The following is a 22851-nucleotide window of genomic DNA, read 5'->3' as shown; positions in this document are numbered from 1 at the left end:
TGCTTTTGTTGGGCCTTTTCAGTCGTATTCAGTGAACTTAACATTTCACTTCTGTATATATAATTTTAATGGACAAATATGTATTTTACGATCTGCTCTGTTTGTTTCTTCCCAGACGACTCAACAGCACACAGGGGGAAATCCGAGTGGGACCGAGTCACCAAGTAAGTCATTGCACAGCAGACATCAGCATGGACATGAGGTGCTGCCTCTCACTGCATCATTCATATGGAAGATTCAGATCCAAACTAAACGGCAGGTTGTTTGGTTTTTACCTTTTCGGAGGATGTGCAACAGATTGGCAAAATCAATTAAGTTACTAGCAGCTCTGTTATCTTTGCAATAAAAATATTTTTATAGGGTTTCGTACTCGGTTTGGAAAAAATAGGAATTTTTCAGTTTTTTGTTTTTTTTTTAGTATGGAAAAAATTAAGTATGAAAAAATAGGACTATTTACAGGCTTTATTCGCTATACTATTATCTAAATTGTGTGTCCTTCATTTTCTTTATTTCTTCATGTCCTTTTTTCTCTCCTCTCTCCCCACTTCAAGTTCTTTCTTTCTTTCTTTCTTTCTTTCTTTCTGCCCTATCTGTCTCTTTCTTGTGTCTATCAAGTCCTTACTTTCTTTCTTATGCTGTTACTACCTTCTCTCTGTGGCTGTCCTTCATTTCTTCTGTTCTTCCTTCTTTGTACCCTACTTTATTTCTTTCTGTCCTTAATTCTTACTTACTACCTTTTGTGTTCCTTCTTTCCTTGTCTTTCTTCCTTATTTCCTACCTTGTGTTTTTCTTTTCTTCATTCCTTGAATCCATCCATCCATGGCATTTCTGTTTTAAAGTCTGCCCACAGTAGAAATATCTGGCATAACGTCATGGTGAACTTCAGCAATTTACATTTTAAAATGAAAGTAAAGGTCTTAGTACTCTGGAAAGGTGAGTCCGGGAAAGTCAGGAATGTCTAGATGAAAAATGTTCAGGAACGTTCATTTTATAAATGTAAGCTTTCCAAATTAATTATTATATAAGTACAAATCAGAAATACAGCATAAGGGTGTTTGGGTAATGGAGAAGAAGTTGCCACAATATATTTTTCATTTGTTTTCATTTTCTATAATTAAAAGTACAGGTATCACTAACTCCTTTGTAACTTCAGTTCACCTCATTTAGCATTTTAAGCATCTCACAGTGAAAGGTTGATATTAGGCATGGGCCAGTTAATAGTATCAAGGTATAGCAAATTTTAAAGGTTACAGTTTCAAAATGTTCCAGCATACCGTTGTTTTGGTTTAAAGTCCTCTTAATGAGTTGTTGGAGTTTTTTTCTGGCTGTATCGAGCCTAGAGTAATGCAGTGCTGCCCCCACCCCTACCTGTTTCTGCTTATTTCCAGTCAGCTGCCTGAAAAAAGGCTGACACACTTTTCCGTCACTTATAGTGGAAACCTATGTGCCACTCATGTTTGTTATTGAAATAACTTTAAGTCTGTTAAACATCTGTCTGCACATTGACCAGGAGTAGATAGCCCAACTAACTGACTGGTTAATACCATCATGATATACTTTTGTTAAGCTGTAAAGATCAGAACAGCAAAAATGATAATATTCTGTGCAACAAGCATTTAAACATTACCTTAATTATGTCTGTTCTCAGCTTTTGCTAAAGTTTATTTATCAAAATCATAATAACTATAAATAAACATCATTGATAACATAACTGTAATAATCAAAATGCTATTTTAGCAGCAAGAATAGTAGTTTTTGTTTTTTTAAATAAAAGCAATTAGGTAATGTTATACATTTTTATTTTAAATTTTACTTTCAATATGGTTACAATACAGATACATTAACAAACATTTCTGCTTATGGCAACTTTATGTCGTCTGGGAAACTATTCATTAATTACTTATATGCCAATTAAAACTGTATAAAGGAACCAAAAATGAGTTCAGTCCTGTTTGCCTAATTTAAACAACGCTGGCATTCTTTGGTCCTGTGATGAGGCTGATGCTTTTATTTTAAAAACTAGTATTAAATGCCACCTCTGAAATATCAGCAGGTTATTAACATGTCTCCCTCATTTAGAGGTTTTATACAAACTCACATATTTGTTTTAACAACAGAAGTTCATTGCCTGCAGAGTTGCTGTCTTTCAATAAAGACTTTTTGTGTTGGGATTTTAAATCATTGTGACTAACTCGTCTCCACCGTCACCACTCAGGCTCAAAGTGAAAAGTTGATGACCGGGGGTTTTTTGTAAGCTGATATTTCTATTTTCAAGCCTGTGTGCTATTTGTAGTGTGATGCCATCTGTCTCTCTCCTTCTCTGTGGACCTAATTAGGCCAAGCTCCCAGAGCTGCAGCCTTTCCCCTCCCCTGGTGGCCAGGCCGTGACCGAGAATGAGGAGCTGGTCTGGATGCCGGGGGTCAACGACTGTGACCTTCTTATGTACCTCAGAGCTGCAAGGTGAGCCCAGAGAAACTCAGAAATCCACCCCAATGCACAAGTCTGTCGCATATAAGTTTTACGTTGAGTTCACTAAAGATGTGCACTGCAAGGTTTTAGGATGGATTATAAATGTCATTTGAAGTCATTCTGCCATTGCAAAGCTGGGATCTGAGGGCATTTACATAATTTGTATGTAAAATATGTCTACAAGACTTAGAAATAGTGAAAGTGCAACATCTGTGATTTGTTATAGTTCATAATTGACATATTATTGCTTAATAAAGTTGGAGTTCACTGGTACATCATACATGAGAGCATATCATACATCAGATGTAGTTCATGTGGTGTGTGTTTTCCCATGTTTCTGTAGTCATGAACTGCAACACAACCAGTCTGCCATCATCAAAGCTGTACAAATGTCACTTTCTACTCTACTTATTTGTTTTAATCAAGTCTTCACAAGAACAGGAAATCACGCACTTAAACTGTTGCGGTCGTAATGATATTGATTCCAAATAATCCACATTTTTCTTACTCTTTTCTTTCTGTTTCATCTCCATGATTTTCCTCCACTCTTTCTAAATGCCTGCATCTCAGTCACTGAAATCTATATCAGATGAGGGCATCAAGGGCATCTAGATTATTATTATTATTAATCAATATGTTGACTACACATTTCTTTATATATTTTATTCTTTGCCTTGTTTCGCTCATAAAGTAGTTTCTGTTTCTGTCTGTGAAGGACCTTATGTTGTAATCATTGATATAAAGTGCTCTATAAATAAAGCTTGATTACTGTGTTGTCTATGTTGATATTATGATGCAGTACATTGTTCAGCTGTAGTTTTCGTATTTACCAGTCTTATGAACACATTTCCTGTTTTGAGAAAAACTAAACTAAACTCAAATTCCTCTCTATATGTATAAACCTATTTGTAAGTCTTTTACTGGCTTTAAAGCAGAATTGAATAATTTTAAAGATAAAGCGGTGATCTTTGCCTACCCAGTCAGTGCATTATTTACTTGTTCTTGTTCAGTGTGATATCCTACCTTCTTGTTTGAATGTTTTGTTGGTTGATCATAAACATGCTATCGAAACAAGGTCACCATATTTGTTTATTTTGCATTATGATGAGTGATATTCTAAGTTAAATGCCAGAGGTAACTCAGGTGAACCCTGCATTCATCCACTCAAAGTAAAAAAGTATTCTCAATGCTATGCAACCTGTTATTTATTTGTTGCTTTGTTAATGTTATCCATTGTTTGTGTCCGCAGGAGCATGGCTGCCTTTGCAGGGATGTGTGACGGAGGATCGACAGAAGATGGTTGTCTAGCCGCCTCTCGAGATGACACTACATTAAATGCACTTAACACTGTAAGCCGTTATGCAACAGCTGGAACACTTGATCATGCACAACTAAGTGGTTGCGCAATATAAATGAAATGTTGATATTTATGTGCAGGTTTAGTTACAGTTTCCTCTGTGCAGTGATGGGTCATAATAAGGCCTCTGAGACAGCAGACCACCCCCCCATCTTTTTCCTTTCTATGAACTCATCCTCAGAAGCTAACAATACACTACGCATAATGAGAGATTTTTCTGTCACATTGACAATGAATGCAGACGAATCAAGCACAACAAAGAGATTAGAATCATCATAAACAGGGGATTTATATGCCGATTCTATAAACTAGAAAATTAGCATAGTGAGCAGGTCATTGTCTCTTGACCTTCTTCTTTATTTGCAATTCCAATGAGTAATGCTTGTTTATTCTCAGAGGGAGAGCTCCAGCGCTGCCTGTTTCACGTAGTTGAATGTGACAGAATGCTTGAAGCTCCACGGCTATTGCCTCTTTTCACTGTGCTGTTCATCTCCAGACTGGTTTTCATGTCTTGGCAGGGATTTCCCTCGGATGCTGTAGGATTTGTCCCGACAAGTTCAGTTGCACCTAGATGTGGAATAATTTTATTTCTTATCTTGCATATCAACTTCACATATGATTTGGTTATCGCTTAAAAAGCCATCTACAGTGCCCATGTCCTATGAACCTTTTCACATTTTATAACCCTAAAACTACAATCTTCAATTTATTTATGGAGTTTTATGTGACTAACACAAAGTAGCACATGGTTGTAAGGTCGAAGAAAGATGATGCACATTTGAATAAAAAAAAAAAAACTAAAAATATTTATGCATTTGTATTTAGTCCTCCTTTACACCGAAACCCTTAAAAGCCAGTTTGAACAATTGCATTCAGGAGCACGCCTCTGTTTAATTTAATCGCAGTATGAATCCAGCTTTGCTGTGGAGGCCTAAAACCTCTGAGGCCTTCGCAGAACAGCTGGATTCATGCTGAAGAGTTAGTGAACAAACAGCATCATGAAGACCAAGAAACACAATCAACAGGTCAGGGAGAAGGTTCAAAGCAGGGTTAGGTTATAAATCAATTCCCCAAGCTTTGAGCATCTTAAATATCAAGAGTATGGCACAGCTGCAAACCTACGGTCCTCTGGTCCGTTTTAGGCTTCGGGATGAGTTCACTCCGGCGTGATCCGCTCCAGAAATGTCCGTATAGATGTTGAAAACTGGTAGAGACGTTGTATGGTTCTACAAATGATTGACTCAGAGAGGCTTGATACAACTGCAGGCCCAGTTTACTATTACTAGTAAAAAAAATCAAATCTGTTATCCTTTTACTTCCACTTTAGTTATGGACCATTAGAAACATTTGTAATTATTATGCTGTTGTCTAACAATGTTTTTTATTTAATGCATTTTGTTTGTTTTCCAGCTTCATGAGAGCAGCTATGATGCGGGCAAGGCTCTGCAGCGTCTGGTGAAGAAGCCGGTACCTAAACTGATAGAGAAGTGCTGGTCTGAGGATGAAGTGGTAAGAGAACTTTTCTTTGTATTTTTCATGCAGTATAAAAAAATAAATGTAGGCTGTCATGCAAATCAGATTTCTTTATCGACCAGATATATTTAAGAGGTACTTTGGGTCAGAGCAGAATTAGTCTTTAGAGGGAGCTGTTGAGAGGTAAAGCAGAGCTCCTGGCCCGGCCTCACACGGCATCAGTAAAAACCCTCGTTCGTTTTCCAGCTCCTCCGCGGCTCAAGAGCAGCTGCGTCCTGTTTATCACCCACAAAATAAATCTATTTGCATGGATGTCTGGAATGGGAAAAGACTGGGGGGCTGGTAATGTGCGCCTCCATTTGTACTTAGAAGTGAATTTCACCACAGCTGCCGGAGGGCTGGAAACAGAAGATGGCTGATCAAACACCACTTCATGGGTAGGAAGGAGGGAAGTGAAAGCTCTGAATTACACCATGTCAAAATGAATGAGCACCGCGGCTTTGGCTTTCATGCATTTTGATACACTGGGCTGCATGTTTGTGTACCCACTGCTTTTTAAAGATAACACTACTACCTGATCTGATTATAGATCTCAGACAATCCTATTTTTCTTTTAGGCAGTTCATTGATTCCTCCTTTGGTGTGTTTTGGTTTGTATTCAGATGTTGCTTCTTGTTCTCCCGTAGTGGCTCATATATATGGTGGTAATGAGTAAATATCTCTCAAATAATTACCCAACTGGCACATTTTCATTAAGCAGGAGCCCTTTGTTGGACCATAATTGCTGACGCTTGGCTTTAAAAGCTGCGTGGAGACTGTATTGCAGTACTTCACCATAGATACTCTGTGACAAAATGACCACTTCAGTAACTGGTATTTTTCATAGTTTCAACAGAGACAACATAATGGTTGCAGTTTTTTATTTTACTTTTTAAAATTTTTGGCACCCTTAACAATTCTTATAAAATACATGTAACTGGACCATTTTGTTTCTCTTCGTCTTTCTTTCTCTTACTCTGATATATAAATATGATCTGAAATGGGCAAGACAGGTGAGCATGCCATTTAAATAAGATATAGATATGTTTCCATTTATAACTTGGGTCAGGAAAAGAACAAAGAAAATAGCCAGGGGAGAAAATCTGCCTAATCTGTTATACCATCAGACAAGTAACCAGGTAAACTATGATTTTACCTGCAACTATGGTCAAATATTACATCAGTTGGGTTTGGCATTAAAAAGGATAAATAGGTTAAAGGAACCTTATTGATAAATTATGGTGGAAGACCTGTAGTACTGTCGGCCTGTTTTTCTTCCAAAGCTCCTTGGGATCTGGTTAGAGTCCATGACATCGATTTAAATAAAACTGAAATGTCACAGGGGAAGACAAAGTGCTTTCCTGTTAGGTGAGGGGGTTTCACAAAGTATGAACAGCAAGGATTACATATTGTGGCAAATTCAGATAAATTCAGATTTTATTTATTTTTTCCTGCTGAATAAATGTTTTCAACACAGTGATATTAAAGGGGACATATCATGCAAAATCCACTTTTTTAGCCTTTAAAAACATTTTGTCATGCACTTGGACTCTGTAGCAGTGCAAAAAAGTTGAGGCGTTGCAGAGATCAGTTTTGCGTAGCCACCATTTTTATTTCTCTCAGCAATTTTGTAGTCCGAGCTCAAGTATGCCCAGGCTGCAGGAGGATAAGTTTGGGTCAGTTGTTGGTTGTATTAACCCACACAATTCATTACACCACCCCCCAGCAACAGAACCTGGTTAAATTTTATTTTTCATGGAAATGTTTCCACATCAGTTGGGAAATTCCTATTTCTCCACTTCCAAGAACGAGTGCCTTCAGCAACCTCCACCAGTATCGAGAAGGATTTGCTGAAAGACTTCATCTGATTAAGAGATCTTTTCTTTCCGTCTATGGAAACGACAGACGCAGCAAAGCATTAAGCTGCAAATAACGCTAAAATGACAACAAACTATATTTTAGATTTGAATTTATTGTGTGTTGATATGATGTCCTGGCCATTGTGTTGATAGCAGTAGCATTGTGCCTTCTGCTTATGTTAGCGCTGTGTGCTGCTTTTAGCTCCTGGAGGACAGAACCGTACTGCATGTTTTAAATAGTATTATTATATAAACACTTTTGCATTGTTTTTGCCGTTTTTGTCTTGTTTCTGCAGCGCTAAATAAATGTTATCAAACTACAAAAATGGCCGAACGGGTCAAAGTGCAACATTCTTTGACCTGGAGGGGGGCGGGATGTAAGGACCTCATTAGCATTTAAAGAGATGGTACCAAAATAAGTTGCTCTCAGACACTCCTCAGAACACGGGTCAAAGAGGAGCCTATGGAGCTACAATAACAAGGAATTCAGATCAAAGCCTTGCAGTTCCACTTTATCTAGACCACAACTGAACGAATTAAGTGTGAAAATGAAGGATTTAAAAACATGGTTTGTCCCCTTTGAAATTACTGCCAAAAAACAGTTTCAAGGATTTTTACTCATCTTCATTAGAGATTCCGATATATTGAGGGTGTAATCTTTACAAAGTTGCCTAGAAGAAAATCTTAATCAGATTTAAAATGCTGGGAACTTTGTTCCACTTTTGGTTAATTATTCAGTTGAAATAAGCCTGGAAACCTTTTTTTTTTTTTTTTGCCAAAAAATCAAGCACAATCTCTTTGGAAATAAAGCACCATTTCTGTCTGGATACAAGTTGAGTCACATGTAGAGACTCAGCTATTACCTTCTGTTTATGCATTCATGTTTCTGCACTGTTATGTAAGTGTAGTTGAGGAGTTGTCAGTGTGTCCAGTGCATTTTGGTCCCAGTTCAAAGCCGTGTGTGTTTGTGTCTGTTTCTGGAGGCACTCAGCCGTCTGCTTATGCTCCACCTGCCTGTGGAGGCAGCGTCTCCACAGCGGCCTGTCGAGGACATGGCTCGCAGTGATCTAATCACCACTTGTGCCTTTTCAGCCCCGCAACCTTGAAGGACAGGTGCAAATGAAGCCTCAACCTTGACGCGCCAACGGAAGCCAAGCCCTAATGCTCTTCATTTATTTATCACCCTTTGCTCTGCCTCCTCTTAGCTCCTGATCCACCCCCACCCCCCTCCAGGACTGGCATAATTATCTCTGCCTGCTCTTTTTCACCCCACCCAGTTGCTTTAGATGTGAATAAAAGTGACAGCAGGGCCGTTGAAATGACAGAATCAGCCTGTCTGCAGCGTCACTTGTCACCCCGCTCCCCTCTCTGACGTCTCTTGCCTCTCCCACCCTACTTCTGCGATCTCCCCTTCCTTGTAGTGTAGCTTGTAAACCTTGTTTCAACTCTGAATTCAGTGTTAATGTATTTAATTTTCACACACACACACAAAGATAGCTCATTTAAAAGTAATTTTTGAACCGCTTTGCAGAAAACAACAAAATTGGGAAATCTTGTTATCAACCTCTTGCTGGGGAAGAATCATTTGAGACAATCAGCTCCTCAGCAGTTTGTTTCTCTGATGTTATTGGAACATCTTTGACACGCTGCCATTTGTTGAGCACAGTGATGACTCAAGATTTTACAAAAAAAAACTCTCATGCATTATAAAATAGATAAAATATAAAACTATGAATAATTTATCAGAAACATCAAGTGTGTAGCCTAGCCTCCCTGTTGCTTTTCTGCAGTGGGCTGTTAAAGCCAGAGCGCCGGTTTATTTACCCATTGAGAAAGAGCAGACAATAGAATCTGTTGTTGTGGTTGGATGGAAGCTGTTTCAGATGGTCAGACATGATGCAGTCGTCTTTTTTTACACACCGAGGAATGCAGTTACCCTAGAGCTCATCCCTTCTATTATAGGATGGATTTTATCTGCAGAATCCAACAAGTTGAAATCAGAGAGCACGTCACATAAAAGGCAAACTTGTTTCTTCTGATTTTTATTGACATTACATGTTTGCAGTGATGTTGCTAAATGGAAGTAATGTTTTACCTCCAAATGTTTCTTGTGTCTGCGTGAGTGCATGTTTGTGCCTGTAATGCATGTAACCACAGTTGGCTGAGAGGGCAGTTGTCATGTCGCTCTGCACAACTTCTGCTCATGAAATAAAGTAGGAAAATAGTAGTCATAAAATAATAGCAGTGTGTGTGGCAGAAAACTAACAATGTACACCACTCTGAACTCAGCGTCCTCATAGTGAAACATGGTGGTAGCAGCATCATGCTGTGGGGACGTACGTTTCTTCAGGAGGGACTGGAAAGCTGGTCTGAGTTGGAATAAAGATGGAAGGAGCTAAATGCATGGCAATCCTGGTTCCTGTTAGAAGCTGCAAAAGACTTGAGACCAGGGGTGGAGATCCATGTTACAGCAGGACTACAACCCTCAACACACAGCCATAGCTACAGTGGACGGGTTTAGATCAAAGTGCATTCATGTGTTAGAGCGACATAGTCAAAGTCCAGACCTAAATTCAGTGGATAGTTTAAAGCAAGACTTGAAAAATGATGTTCACAGACGCTCTCCATCCAATCTTAATGAGCCTGAGCTATTTTGCATTAAATAATTGGCAACAATCCTGTCTTTAGATGTACAAAGGTGGTGAAGACATACTCCAAAAGACCAGCAGATGTAATTATAGCTAAAAGTGGTTCTATAAATTGACCCAGGGGAGCTGAATACAAATGTAGACTACACTTTTTAGATTTGAATTTGTTTTTCCAGCTATCGGCAATGCTTGATTGTGTTCTAAAAGTCCTCTAAAATGCATTAAAGGTTGTGATTAAAACATGACAAAACATGAACAAATTCAAGGGATATTAATACTGTTACTAAGTATTTTTAAATATCACCTTTTGCTTCTAAAAGCTAAAACAAGGCCTGTCACCTGCGGCAGCTGTCTTTTGCACTTGTTACTAAGTGGTGCTAACATTACATCGGCCAACAGGAGGTGCCATATAAACAACCAGAAGCAGCAGCCGCAGTCTCGCTGTGTGCCGCCACGTCAGACACAGGCTGATCTATGACTGCTGCAGGACGGGAGGTCTATTTCTCAGCCAGCTGCACTGTGCCATGGTTTATCTCCGGCTGTGTCCGTAGCTGATGGATTACTGCACCGGGCTGGGGCGGGGGGTGGCATCGGAAAAACGGGGAGAGGACAAATTAGCCGCCGCCCAGTGGTAGAAAACAAACACTCACATCAGAGGCACACCATTAAAAAATAAACACACTAAAAGAAACGGCTCCAATCGCTGTTTGGAGTCTGTAAAATCAGTGTATTCTATCACATTTACGGTACAGTGCCAGCAAAGTATTTTTTGGGTGTTTGGTAACAAAATAGGGGGCAGGATGGGTGTGTACTGGAATTTCCTGTCACCTTTTGTGCCAGTACATGCTAGAGAAAGCAGTGGTTGTTACTTTGCTTTCCAAAGGTCATGTTGTGAGTTCTGGCACCTTTATTATGGGATAAATATGTAACGTTTACACTTGGTCTGCTGGAGGAAACGTGGGTCTACTGAAATCTATCTTTCTTTGAGACTTGTAATAAAAGGCCATGTCTGCTAAAACATCTGCACAGCTTTTACAGATCTAAACATAGATCTCTTTTTGTATGGTGTCTATGCAAAGAGGATGTGGGTAGTAAAGTGTCAGTCAATGCGGTTTTTCCTATTCAAGCGTGTTGTGATTTCCTCCCTTTTACTGCGTGACTAATCTTACTACAAGTTAATACTTCATAAAACAAGGTGTTTTTTTTCTGTATCTGTATGGTTGGCTATTTCTGCTGAGTATCCTCAACCCTTTGGGTTTATACACAGCAGGCTCAGTAAAGGTCATCTTTTAACAAGTCAAGTATAATAACTCCATATTGAGTGAATGTAGCTTTGTTTTCTGTTGGGCGGCCCAGCGTCACTTTTTTCGAGGGAATGACATTTAGTCAGACTTATGTTCTGCCCTCTGTTTGTCATCACGATACCATCTGTGCGCCTGTGTCCACATTATCTTTAACCAGTTTTACAACTCCAAACAATTGGCTTTCGAGCAGGATGTACGCATACACAATGGCCTATTGAAATATTCCCTTTTTTTTTTTTTGCCTTTCGTCCTCCTTTCATACGTCTCCTCTCAAGCCTCACAATGGTGCACTGTTTGGCTCTGAGGGGGAAACTCAGGGAGGGTAAAAAGCGCCAGCTCTCTGGAACACGCTCAGAGAGAGAAGCCTGTTGTTTCTGCACAGCGGATGGCCATTTGGTAGCACTTCCACCCAGCCAAACCCCATCGCCTCCCACCCTCGCTTCTCCGTCTCTCAGAGCCCCTCCTCTGCCTTTGTTCCCTAGCAACCAAGGGCTGGAGCAGTCGGAGCAGGGGCAGAACGATTCAGGGAGCAGATTGGTGGATGATTTATTAGCTGGGCTGGAGAGCAGTGAGCCCAGGCAGCTGAAATGGAGCCTTAAACTGGAGCCGACATGTAGAGAGAAGGGAGGGAGGGAGCCAGCAAGAAAAAGAAAACTGAAGGGAGGCGGGAGGGGGAGCATGCATGAAGCTCAGCTATTAGGATATGATTGCTTTGACTGAGTAAAAAGTACAGTTATGGAACATAATTAAGATGACCCGATTAGGTCAGACTACACGAGCAGGTCTAATTGATTTCCAACATTATAGCTTTCCAGGCTTGTGTAAAGATACATTGAAGGAGACATGGAAATGTTGTCTAATCGTCGCTAAATTTGTCAGTCTGATATTTCAAGTTAGGGGTGTAGCGAAACAGCCAGCTCGTGAAACGAGACCATACAGAAAACTGGGATAACTAGAATGAAGCAAGGTGTGATTTTAGCAATAGAACTTAGGAATACCCACTTTTTGTTTTCACAAATAGAGTAAAGGTTTCACAACTCACAGCGGGGTTTCCAAGGATCTGTAATCTGTGTAGAATAATCCAGTGCAGGTATAATCAGTCCATATATTAGTTTTTATTATTTTCTAATTTTAAGGTCCAAATGCCAAAAACACATGGGATATGCTTTTTTGTGTTTTTCGTAAATAGAATAAAGGTTTCATAATTCTCATTCTGTGTTTTAAGAAATCTCTGTTTGGTTTAGACTAATTTGGTTCAGATTTAATTTATAAGTATGTAAGATTTTGGCACAGAGAAGATCAAATGCATTCTAGGCTCATAATAATTCATAAATAATTCTAAAATAGCTCTTTAGGTTAGTGCTGATCAGAAGCTTTAAAGCAGGTGTTACATTTATTTAGCTAATGTGACTAATGATTTTAGTGATATTAGTAACAAATGATTACTAGTCATGGTACTCTGTTGTTAAAAATCTGGAGTGTCCTCACTCAGCAGATGATGATTTGCTATCAAAACTCTTCAGGAAACAACGAAGTAGCCCTTTAGTTTATCATCAATAGAAAGCTATGAAGAAGATGTCAGCTTTGTATTGTCAAGAGCTAAAAGCCAGTTCCAGAATTATGAGTGTTTAAACACTAATTAAAAACAATGAAATAGCCCTCTATTTTAGTGCCGATAGTAACCTATGAAATAGAAATCATCTTTATTGTGGTTAGCAACTACCATTTAGCAGAATAAAGGATTCTCAGTGTTTTATTAGTTTTATTATTTTAGGTTTTAAACTACAGATCATGAATCACAGCCAAGACAAATTAAGGAATTTTGAGATGACCCTTTAGTTCAGCGAAGATGTAAAGCTATCAAGTTGATGCCAATTTTAGCATAGTTAGCAGATAGCTTGTAGTGGTATTCTCACAGTATTTTATCAAAATTATGTACAGATATCAATCAGTATATCATTTTGATATACAGATGAAGAGTTACAGTATTGACTAATCTTTTAACAATGTGAAATAGCACTTTATTTCAGTACCAGTACAAAAACTACGAAACATATGCCAACTTTAACATCTTTAGCAGCTAACTCTTAACCCGTCACAGTCTCTGTTTGTGTAGACTAGATGTTTTAGATTTTGACCGAGATGATCAAATGCCCTCTGGCTTATGAAGAAACTGTGAAATAGCGCTATAGTTTAGTGCCAATAGGAAGTAACAAATTATATGCTAACTTTAACGCCAGTTGCAGTTTCTCAGTGTTTGGGTCAAAGTATTTTAAATTCTGACCAAGAAAAGATCAAAAGCGTCCAAGTCTTCTTCAAACAGAGTGAAATAACCCTTTAGTTTGTACTGGTAGCATTTGCTCAGTAACTTACTGACTTCATCATTAGCAGCTAACTATAAGCCAGTTGCAGTTTTTCCAGTCTTTGTTCAGATAAAGTATTTTAGATTTTCAAATAGACATGATTAATTGTAGTCTAGGCTCATTAGGAAACGGTGAAATAGCTCTTTAGTTTACTTGGGAAGCTAGAAGCAGTTGCCAGCTTTAGCATTGTTAGTGGCTAAAGGTTAGCCAGTCTTGTCTGTCATTCTGTCAACAATGACCTTTTTTTTTTACAAAGTACCTAAAATGGTGTCCAACAAATGATTTCAAAGTGGTAGATACTTCCTAATTTGTGTTGAGTGTTGTCAGTCTGCTGTCTGTTGTCAGTGTTCTTTAATTATTAGTGACTTGTAAAGCTCTGTCTGTTAACAGATCAGGGCGATTTCAGAACTCCTCCTTAATTCCAGATAAGGCTGTATAAAAACAGTGTTAATTCGACAAGAATATATTGTGGCATTTTAATATCACATGTTGACAGTGTTGACGATATCTGAGTGAAGCTATTGAAAGTCCAAATGCTAATCTGCCCCTTGACCTCTTTAGTGGCTGAAGATGGGTGTTTTAGGTTATGCTCAGTGCTTTATGTTACAGATTACTCCTTCTACTGGCTAATCAACTACTCTGTCGTCAAGGTGATAAATGGAAATTAACTCATATCCCATGAGAGTAATTTAACAGGCCTGTTTGTTTAGATGTCAGCAGAGAATGTGCTGTATGGTCTGACTGGTTTAGTTTATGTTTAGTAGTCATTTAGTTGCACCCTAAAACTGGCAACGTGTTCGTGTTAGGATCAGACTTTAAATGTAAGAGTTTTGCATCTCCTGGTTAGACTGAGCTCTTGTGCGTGTCTGTAATTTTACCCCCTGGGAAAACGTTGTGTTTTGCAGCTGGCTGTTTTACTTCAGTATATTTGGCCTTTGTTCCACACCATAGCTGGATATGTAAACAATCTGTGGTTACATAACTCACTGTGCTGGAAACTGAACTTCATTAGAGGCTCCATGTCTGCTTTTCCTTCCCACTGGTCTTCCTTCCATCATGTCCAGAAGCGTTTTCCTCACAAATTGTGTCAGCCTGCCTGCTTTCCTCCCCTGTCAGGCTCCCAGCTAGTTTTACCTCTGAATACTCACCCTAAGCTGTGAATGCATTTAAAGGAGCACTGTAGTTTCCTGTTAAAGAGGCAGCTATTATTGATTTGTTGTAAACAAACAGTTGTTGGTGATCTCTCTGGTGGATATAGATCACGAACCCGTTTATTTAGATGGGGCAGAAACAGCTGAAATGAGCCCTGCACCCAACATGAGTCCACTTCACGTTTTCCAGCCTGCTGCAAACCAGAGGCTCTCTTGCAGAAAGATCACATGTAAAGCCTTCCCCTTTGTAGTGGAGGAGCACAGAGTGACAAGCTATTTCTTTCTTGTTAAGAAAAAGAATCGCTGTGCTGTCGGAGACCTTGTGGATTTGTCCCTGATTTATTTGCCCCCCACCCCTCCCTTTTACCTGCGGCTGGTTCGTGGATATTTGTGCTGCGCTCCCCGTGGACTTTTCCCCGCTTTTTGCCGGAGTTACTTGGTTAGAAGCGGTTGGCAGATCACTGAAGAACGGGGCTTGCCTCTGGAACAAGAAAGTAAATCTGTTGGTCGACTGCTTCGCTGGTTGTGAATGTTTTCAGCCACCGCTTTTTATGGCTCTCAGTCTGTGGCTCTTAAAGGAGAAGGAATGCATTTAGGTAGTTTGGATTTCTGATTTTGTTTTTGTCTGTTTTTGCTCTCGGTGAGTAGAGGCAGCATGTTCAAATTAGTTTTTTTTTTTTTTTCTGATTAAAGCCAATGTCCTGAAGTAGAAACCTCTGTGTTGGTGAAGTTGATCTTCTTTTTTCTCTTGTCAGATATTTGTGTTGATTCTACAGATTTTAAAATTAGGAGTAAGTTGTAATTTGAGGCATTTTCTTGATTTTCAACTCCCAAGTTGAGGTTTTGACATTGAACTTTCTCTCTTGAGATTAACACCATGCTTAGTGTGTTTGTTTTTACATCCAACGGTGTTTGGATAACTGTGTTTTCACAAAACATGAAAAGACTAGGTTAATCTCAGCGTCTCTCCCTGCCTTACTTGTCATTTCCTCTCCTGGTTTTGCCCTGACATGGCTGTGTTTGCTCCGGAGTTTAAACGTCGCTACAGAGGCTTCTCTCACACACATCAAATCTCTCCAACCACTGACTACTGAAAAGAAAAACCTTTCTTCTTTTTTTTCCTTTGTTGTTGTTGTGGTGCTCAGCAGTAACTTCTTGCACCCACAGTTTAGCTGACTTCACATATACTAACTTTCCTTTTTTTTTTTGTCTCTCTTTCGCTTTCTTTTTTTTTTTTCTGTGAAAAATTGCAGAAGCGCTTCATTAAAGGGCTGAGACAGTTTGGCAAAAACTTCTTCAGGATCCGGAAAGAGCTGCTGCCCAACAAAGAAACGGTAAGATCTTTTATTTTTCTTTCTGTGCAGCTCAAATATTTACAGAGTTTGCTGTTTTAAATACAGATGCACAGAAAACGAGGTGCGTTCTTGGAACTACTGGCAATCTGAGAAGTTAAACATCTTCAGGGAGATATTTTCAGCACCGCTGCTTTCTAACTAGAGGTCTTGTTTTGTAATTAGTAAGACCTGCATTAGCAGACTCTGTGGAACAAGAAACGGTTAGTTATAAATCTGCTTGAAGGACTAGACATGATTGCTGCTTGTAAATTAGTTGTAAAGTTGCATCTTAGCTCTTTGCTGTAGCCCGGTCGTCCTGCATGTATGCTGAAAAATGCATCAAATTATTGATAACCTTTACAGTATTTATCAGTAAATTGTCTCAATACTTTTTAATGGTTTAATTTGTGCATCAAAATTGCAGAGGAGGCAACAGAATCCTAAAATACTCATAAATTAGATTAGGCTTTATCTGTCAAAATACTTGAAGCTCAGTGGAGGCGGTCGTTTTCTCTTGTAGCTGAGAGTTTTGCTCGTCAGTGTCAGTGCTTTTGATTTGTGATGGCAGTTATTTAATCTTTCTCACACTCTGTAATTGTGTTATTTGCGTATTTTAGCAGCATGGGCTGTTTGAGTTGCCACATTTCCCTCCGCTGTGTTTGAGTGAACACAAATGTCACTGTGGTAATCATTGCTGAACAACTGTGTGTAACCTCTGTCATGGTGCAGAATGACTCAAATCTTGGCCCTCGATAATGATTAACGACTGCTTACTTTTATTGAATGAGAAGTTTAACGGCGAAAAACGAAACACCGATGTTGCTCCTGTTCGCTGAAACCTAATATTGATTCCTAAGCGAAACACTGTCAACAAACGCAAAGTTTCAGATATACTGAAAAGGGAATTAAGAGCAATATTCTGCATTTTTTACATCAGAAACCTTTGCACCTTTGAGTTGGCTGCTGAATTAATCTCAGAAAAGCCTTGTGATTCACAGAACCTTGCAGACGTTGTTGTTTTGCTCCTGCTGGAAGTGTGCAGACACAATGGTGACACAGACATCAAAGGGAAAAAAACAAATTGTTTGTCATGCTTCTCATCTGCTTCATTTCCTCGTCTGTTGCAGGGTTAGGGTACAACAGCCCTCTGTCAAACACACAGACTTTCATAGACTCAGGAACTCCTCAGTGCCGCTGCCTCTGTGCCACATTGTCATTTTATTTCTGAAAACCAGTTCAGACCTTTTGAAAAGGGGATGACTGGTGTAGATGTGGGTCGGCTTCTGGTATGAAGTTATAACAAGGTTTTAAAAATGCATTGATTCTAATGGCATGACAGCCTTGACTGAAAATACATCTGTTTAACAGTATTAACATTAAAAGAAATTAAAAAACTGCTTTTATTTAAAACATTAGGGCAAAGATGTTCCTTCTACAGCTGAAAGTGCACATTTAATACATTTATAGTAATGTTATTTGTAACATTTATTTGTTGTAATATTGATTATGATAGATAGACGTTTCAAAAATAATTTCACTTTTTGCAGTTCTCTTTAGGCCAACTCTGGAAGTAAAACGAGTTTATTTTAGTTGGGTAATTAGTCAGGCTATCTGCTCAGGTAGCCAACCTGCTGTCAGCTGCTTACCAATTAGCAACTGTAGCTTAAAAACGTTCCACACTGTAGAATAACACAGCCCTGCATCTCTTCCACCTGTTGCTGTGCACTGCCTCTCAGCTGGCTTAAAGAAGTCTCCTAAACCTTTTTTAGGACCTTAGAGGAAAGATTTGGTTGTTAAAAACTATATCTGGTAGTGAAAAAAAAAAACACATTTATGGTGTGCAACTAAAGGAGCACCACCCATCTCTCTTATTAAGGCAATGCTGCTTAAAACAACATTTGGCGAGTATTGAGGAGCCGATGGCAAACTGGCTACCCGAGCAGATAGGATCCCTAACTAACCAGCTAATATCAGCTTGTTATATTTAGGTTACTGTATGCAAAACAGAACGGCTAAAGGAAGACTTTTCAGCACCATTAACACTTTAACTACTACTCAGTTTCTGTTTTTTATTCTGTTCTTTGCCTAATGTATCAAAATTAAAATAACTATAACTGTAAAAATCTATTTGGCTATCTCTAGCATTTTATTTAATATTACTTTCAGAGGAGTAAAATAATAGCTACAAACCCTAGTAGACAATTGCTTTAATATTCTATGAAAAATCTGTATATTTGATATTTTTTACTTTATGATTATTATAGCGGTAAGAATCTTAAGCTAAATACTGTTCTTCTATAATAGTCGTTCCAATTATTTTTTAGCAGTTTTGAAATATACGACTAGTTGATTGGCTATAAAAGAGGTATTAATGTAGTTGAGCCTGGAGGGGGAGTTTACTTGGCAGGAAAAGTAATAGACCTCCTCCAGGATTGGGGCTCGCCGCCACAAAGCAGAGAAAGAGATTAATTTTCCTCCTGCACACGGAAAATAAACTGGCCTTTAAACATATGAAGGAATGGCTGTTATAACATGTGGAGAACGGGTATAGCTTGTTTTAAACGCTACAGGATGCCTGGGTTGCTGCACAGAGGATGTAAAAAAAAATACATATATGGTCCGAGTTATTGCTCATCAGTCCCTGCCTCACTGGAATATGATGATATTTTAGGTTAATCTTCAGTCTTGCTCGTTTTACTCATAAATTGAGCAGTATGTTTCACAAGCCTGCTTACTCCTGCCCTATATCCTGGCATGCAGTGCAGAGCTTAAAGCCTTTGGGCGGATATCGGGGGCTACAGAGGTCCAGTACGGCCTGTCTGCCCCTCACTGCTCCTCCATGTTCGTATTAGCCGCTCTACCCCTGAAGCACCAGCGCCGCTCGAACAGCCAGTGCCAGGGGTACGCACCCAGCTTTGTGCAAACACACCAGGCCTGACTAGCAGTCAGGAATGCCTTATATAAGTCACAGCAAGGCCCAGCGGGTGTGTCGTCTGACTGTCTGCAGCTAGCTCTGCTGCCACCATTTCCTACACTCCAGTGAGGACGTCATGGAGCACGAGCTCACTGCTTCCACTGTTTGAACAGCCCAAATATGCTGAGATGGCAGATTAGAGATTAACTCTGGAGCTGATATTTTTACTGCAGGGGTTTTTAGGAAATATGTTGGTTTTTTTGTGTGTATTTGCTAAACAGAGCTGTATCAATTTCAGCTTTGTTTATTGTGGAGCTTAACACGGATATGGACAGGCCAAAACGTTTAGAGATTAAAGGGAAGAAAAACAAAAGAATATCCTATAAATCGTGCAACTAATTGCATGTAATTTGTTCTTTAGACGTTAAGGATACTGTAAAATAGCTACTGTTTTACTGTTTTATGACAGACGAAACCAGTTTTCAGTGCTCAGTTACCGCTTCACTAAACAAAAACATTATTGTAAAAAGATCTCCTGCTTGAAACTGTGCTCAGTGTATCTTTGTGTCCTGAGAGAGATTTTAAGCGGCATAAAAGCACAACTAATTTATTTACTTGATACTCGCATAAGTGTATTATAAAGTTTATTTATAGACCATGAACATGATCAGCAAAACAGAGAGAACTATAATCCAATAGACCCAGTGAAGCAACTAAAAACATTTTACAAGCGGAGAGCAAAGGCTGTAAGCATGTCTGTATCTTTATCAACCTGTTTGGGTTTTTTTAGGTTTTATTTCTGGTTTCTGTGGTTTTAACTTTCCAGACTTCAATCCCTTTACTTGGTGTTGGCTCTGGTTCACATAAGTATCAACATTCATTTTGGGTCAGACTTTTGACCTTTAGCATCAACATGGACACTGATATGGAGTAGTGCAGTCATTCTTACCTTTATGGTAGAGGTTTGTGATATGATGATATTAGACTGTGAAGGGTTAGAACTAGAGATGGACTGAGAAGCTGGAAGTGGAAGATTTTCAGCTTCCCTGACCGATGGCATCTTAAAAATCTGTTTTTTAGGATCAGTGAAACCATCATATGTGTTGTGTAAATGCTGCCTAATATAGATAGACACCAGCCCCCCAATATATTTGGCTATGTGTGCAGTGTCAGATTGTCTGGTAAAAATGAATGAGCCATACATTTTATTAGGCTTAAGGTATGTTAAAACATTAAAACTGAAAGATATTTGTTAAGGAAAAAATGTTTCTTTAAACTCATATGAAACAAATACTACCAGGTTTTTTTTCTACCAAGATAATGTCAAATTTCTAACAGTTTTACAAAAATGCTAAATTATTGTACTGATCTCATTAAAATTGAATTATTTTTTGAACCCGTACAATTTTATAGATTATGATTAGATACTTTTAAGGATCAAGAACATGTTTTCTCTGCAAATCACAATTCAGAAAAATTTCACTAAACAGAAAATAAAAAGCAGATTCTATCCATTGCGGTTCTATGATCTCCCACAAAAGCATCGGTTTGATTTTCATCTTGTTCTTTAGCTTTTTTTTATTGGCGGCGATGCTGGTGAATTAAATTGTTTCTTTCTATTTAACTAATACATTTCAATTACACTTGACATCCGTTGACAGAATTTCACAAATTTGGTGCAGTTCTGTCCAACCGTTAAGTTTTTTTCTTACAGGGGGTAGAATTGTGATAATGCTGTTAGTTTTACTGTAAAGAATTGTTTTTGTTTTTTTTTCACCATTTTACCTTCAAAGTCCAACAAACGATAAAAGCTGTGCAAAGTGAAGACACGTAAAGCCACAGATCAGATTAAAAGCAACTAAACAGCACTTTTGGTACCCTACAGCACAGGAAGATGATCCATTGGTTAATTTTTAAGTCTTGCAGTCCGGATTTTTAGCGTTTATGAATGTTGTTGACATTATTTTCCAGGTTTTCAGGGCACCCAGGCCTACAAAGCCTCATCGGTGTTTGTGAATTTGATGGGGTTTTTTTTGTTTTTTTTTTTACCTTATCTCATTTTGCCGGCGTTCAGATCAACCAGAAGGTGCCGAGCCGCTCTCGTTACATCTTGTTTCTCTGAGAAAAAGGAGCGCTCTGTCCCCTCCAGCTGCTGTCATCTGCATGACGGCCAACAGGAGAGCAGTGCTCTCAACACAACCTCACAGCAGATGTTTGCCCTGGTACAATCTGTACGAACGTCAAATTGAATAAATTGCCTTGTCCTTAGCCCAGCAGCCCCAACCTTGGGGGATAGGTTTGATTATAAATATTTAGGTTAAAACACTAATTAAAGCTGCTACAAACTACGATGGCCTGGTGGGTTTGGCAGCAGCAGCAGCTGGTGGTGAGAGGGCAGGTTCAGTGTTTCTTGAATAATTAGTTGTATAGGCAGGAAAATTGCTGTCAGCTGAGATAAACCCAAGCAGCACATATTGATGTTCTTTTAACAGACTTAAAGCAACGCAGCACAGCTGAATGTGGGAAACATCTTCCAGCAGGCTGATAGATAGAGCTCCCTGTGTAATTAAGTCTTTGGTTGGCTACTTGTTGTGTTTTTTTGCGGACTGGCTTATCAGCAGAACACCCCGGACCGAGTTTCCAGCGCAAAGACACTGCTGCCTTCCAGTCTGCTTTCATTGGGGGAAAAGCGCTTACAGCAGGAAAAACACGAGTGCTGATTCTTCATCCTGTTCATCCCTGACCTGTGAAAGCTGAGCTCTTGCAGTCACTCTGTTATAGAAAGGTGCTGCACAGCAGGGCCATCGCTGTCTATTTAACCCGTTTTCAACATGCACCCTGCTCCACCGGCAGAGATCCTCTTACTCTTCCAAGCCCAACCTCTTAAATGCACCCCTGGGATTTTTAATGTCTACAAATTGTGTATATTATGATTTAGTTTTTTCTATTAATTAAATGCATCAAACTAAGAATTGCCACTATCTTTCTTTATAAATACACCAAACAACAGCAAATACTTTGACACACTTTATTTGAATTTAATTTTTTTTTAAATTAAAAAGTTAGGGACACAATGCTTTGTTGCTTTATCAGTGGATAATTTAATTAACTAAAGCTGCTACCTCCTCAGATAACCTGCAGCACATTTCTTTTTCTTTTTTATGTGTTATAGTCCTATGAATAAAATAAATAAATAAAAAATCTGAAGTGGCAGGTTAGACATAAAGAAAACCAGAAGTCTGTATCAGCCAGCAAAAGGCTGATTGGTGCCTCTCTACTGGAATGGTTCTGTAATCGCCTCTGAGTGAAATTCTGGCCTTCTGGACTCTATAAGCATTCAGTAGGTTTTCCCCCTATATTAACACTCAGATTGGAGGTGATGGAAGTGAGCTCGCCCTGCAAACGAAACATTATACATCTGCCATGGTTGTTGAGGAATTCAAAGTCCATGGGTCAAGCGCATATATAATAAACTGTGGTTTGATTTAGTTTAAAAATACTTCCCCCTAACCTTACTGAAATGAATCAAGAAGCAATCTGCACTCCTCCGTGTGAAGGATAAGGAGGAAACGGGAGGAGCTCTGCTTCACACTGCTCTAATGGATGTTTACACAACTCACCATCAGCGAACAGAGCTCAGAAATGACATCCCAGTGCTCTCTGTCCCCCCACCGCTTGAAATATTTAGCACACATTTATTTGCTGAATTTACTTCAGCATGGTCTTCACTTGGTTTCGGTCTTGATTGTCTATTGTTATCCACAACTGGCTCTTTCCTCCTTCTCAGCTCTTCCCTGCTTCATACTCGGCCCTCACCCTCGTCGGCTCTCCCCCTGAAACGCTCCTCCTTCCCCTGCCAGCAACAGCCTTAACCGTTTGGCTTCATGTCAAAGCTGGGGCCTTTTGTGGCTCTGTCACAAATCTGCCAGGAAAAACATA

At 39.2% G+C, this 22851-nt stretch overlaps 1 protein-coding gene and 1 long non-coding RNA gene across 7 annotated transcripts in view; one reads left to right on the top strand and one right to left on the bottom strand.

The window, feature by feature from the left end:
* rerea (arginine-glutamic acid dipeptide (RE) repeats a) overlaps nt 1–22851 on the top strand; it is a 191247-nt gene that overhangs the window by 152996 nt on the left and 15400 nt on the right. For all 6 annotated transcript variants that reach the window (XM_047391703.1, XM_047391625.1, XM_047391872.1 and 3 more), the window contains 5 exons: nt 116–164; nt 2337–2461; nt 3720–3819; nt 5238–5336; nt 15918–15998. In XM_047391703.1, the coding sequence (XP_047247659.1) occupies nt 116–164; nt 2337–2461; nt 3720–3819; nt 5238–5336; nt 15918–15998 (454 nt within the window). The remainder of the gene's footprint in view (nt 1–115; nt 165–2336; nt 2462–3719; nt 3820–5237; nt 5337–15917; nt 15999–22851) is intronic.
* LOC124884292 lies at nt 10189–15260 on the bottom strand. Its single transcript, XR_007042417.1, has 3 exons — nt 14781–15260; nt 14501–14700; nt 10189–10418 (listed from the first exon to the last, which is right to left on the bottom strand). It is a non-coding gene; the product is annotated as an uncharacterized LOC124884292 (long non-coding RNA).

This window comes from Girardinichthys multiradiatus, chromosome 1 (assembly GCF_021462225.1).
Source record: "Girardinichthys multiradiatus isolate DD_20200921_A chromosome 1, DD_fGirMul_XY1, whole genome shotgun sequence".
NCBI classification, from domain to species: Eukaryota; Metazoa; Chordata; class Actinopteri; order Cyprinodontiformes; family Goodeidae; genus Girardinichthys; species Girardinichthys multiradiatus.
Note: the sequence above shows the minus strand (reverse complement) of the source record. Positions and strands in the feature narration are given on the sequence as shown.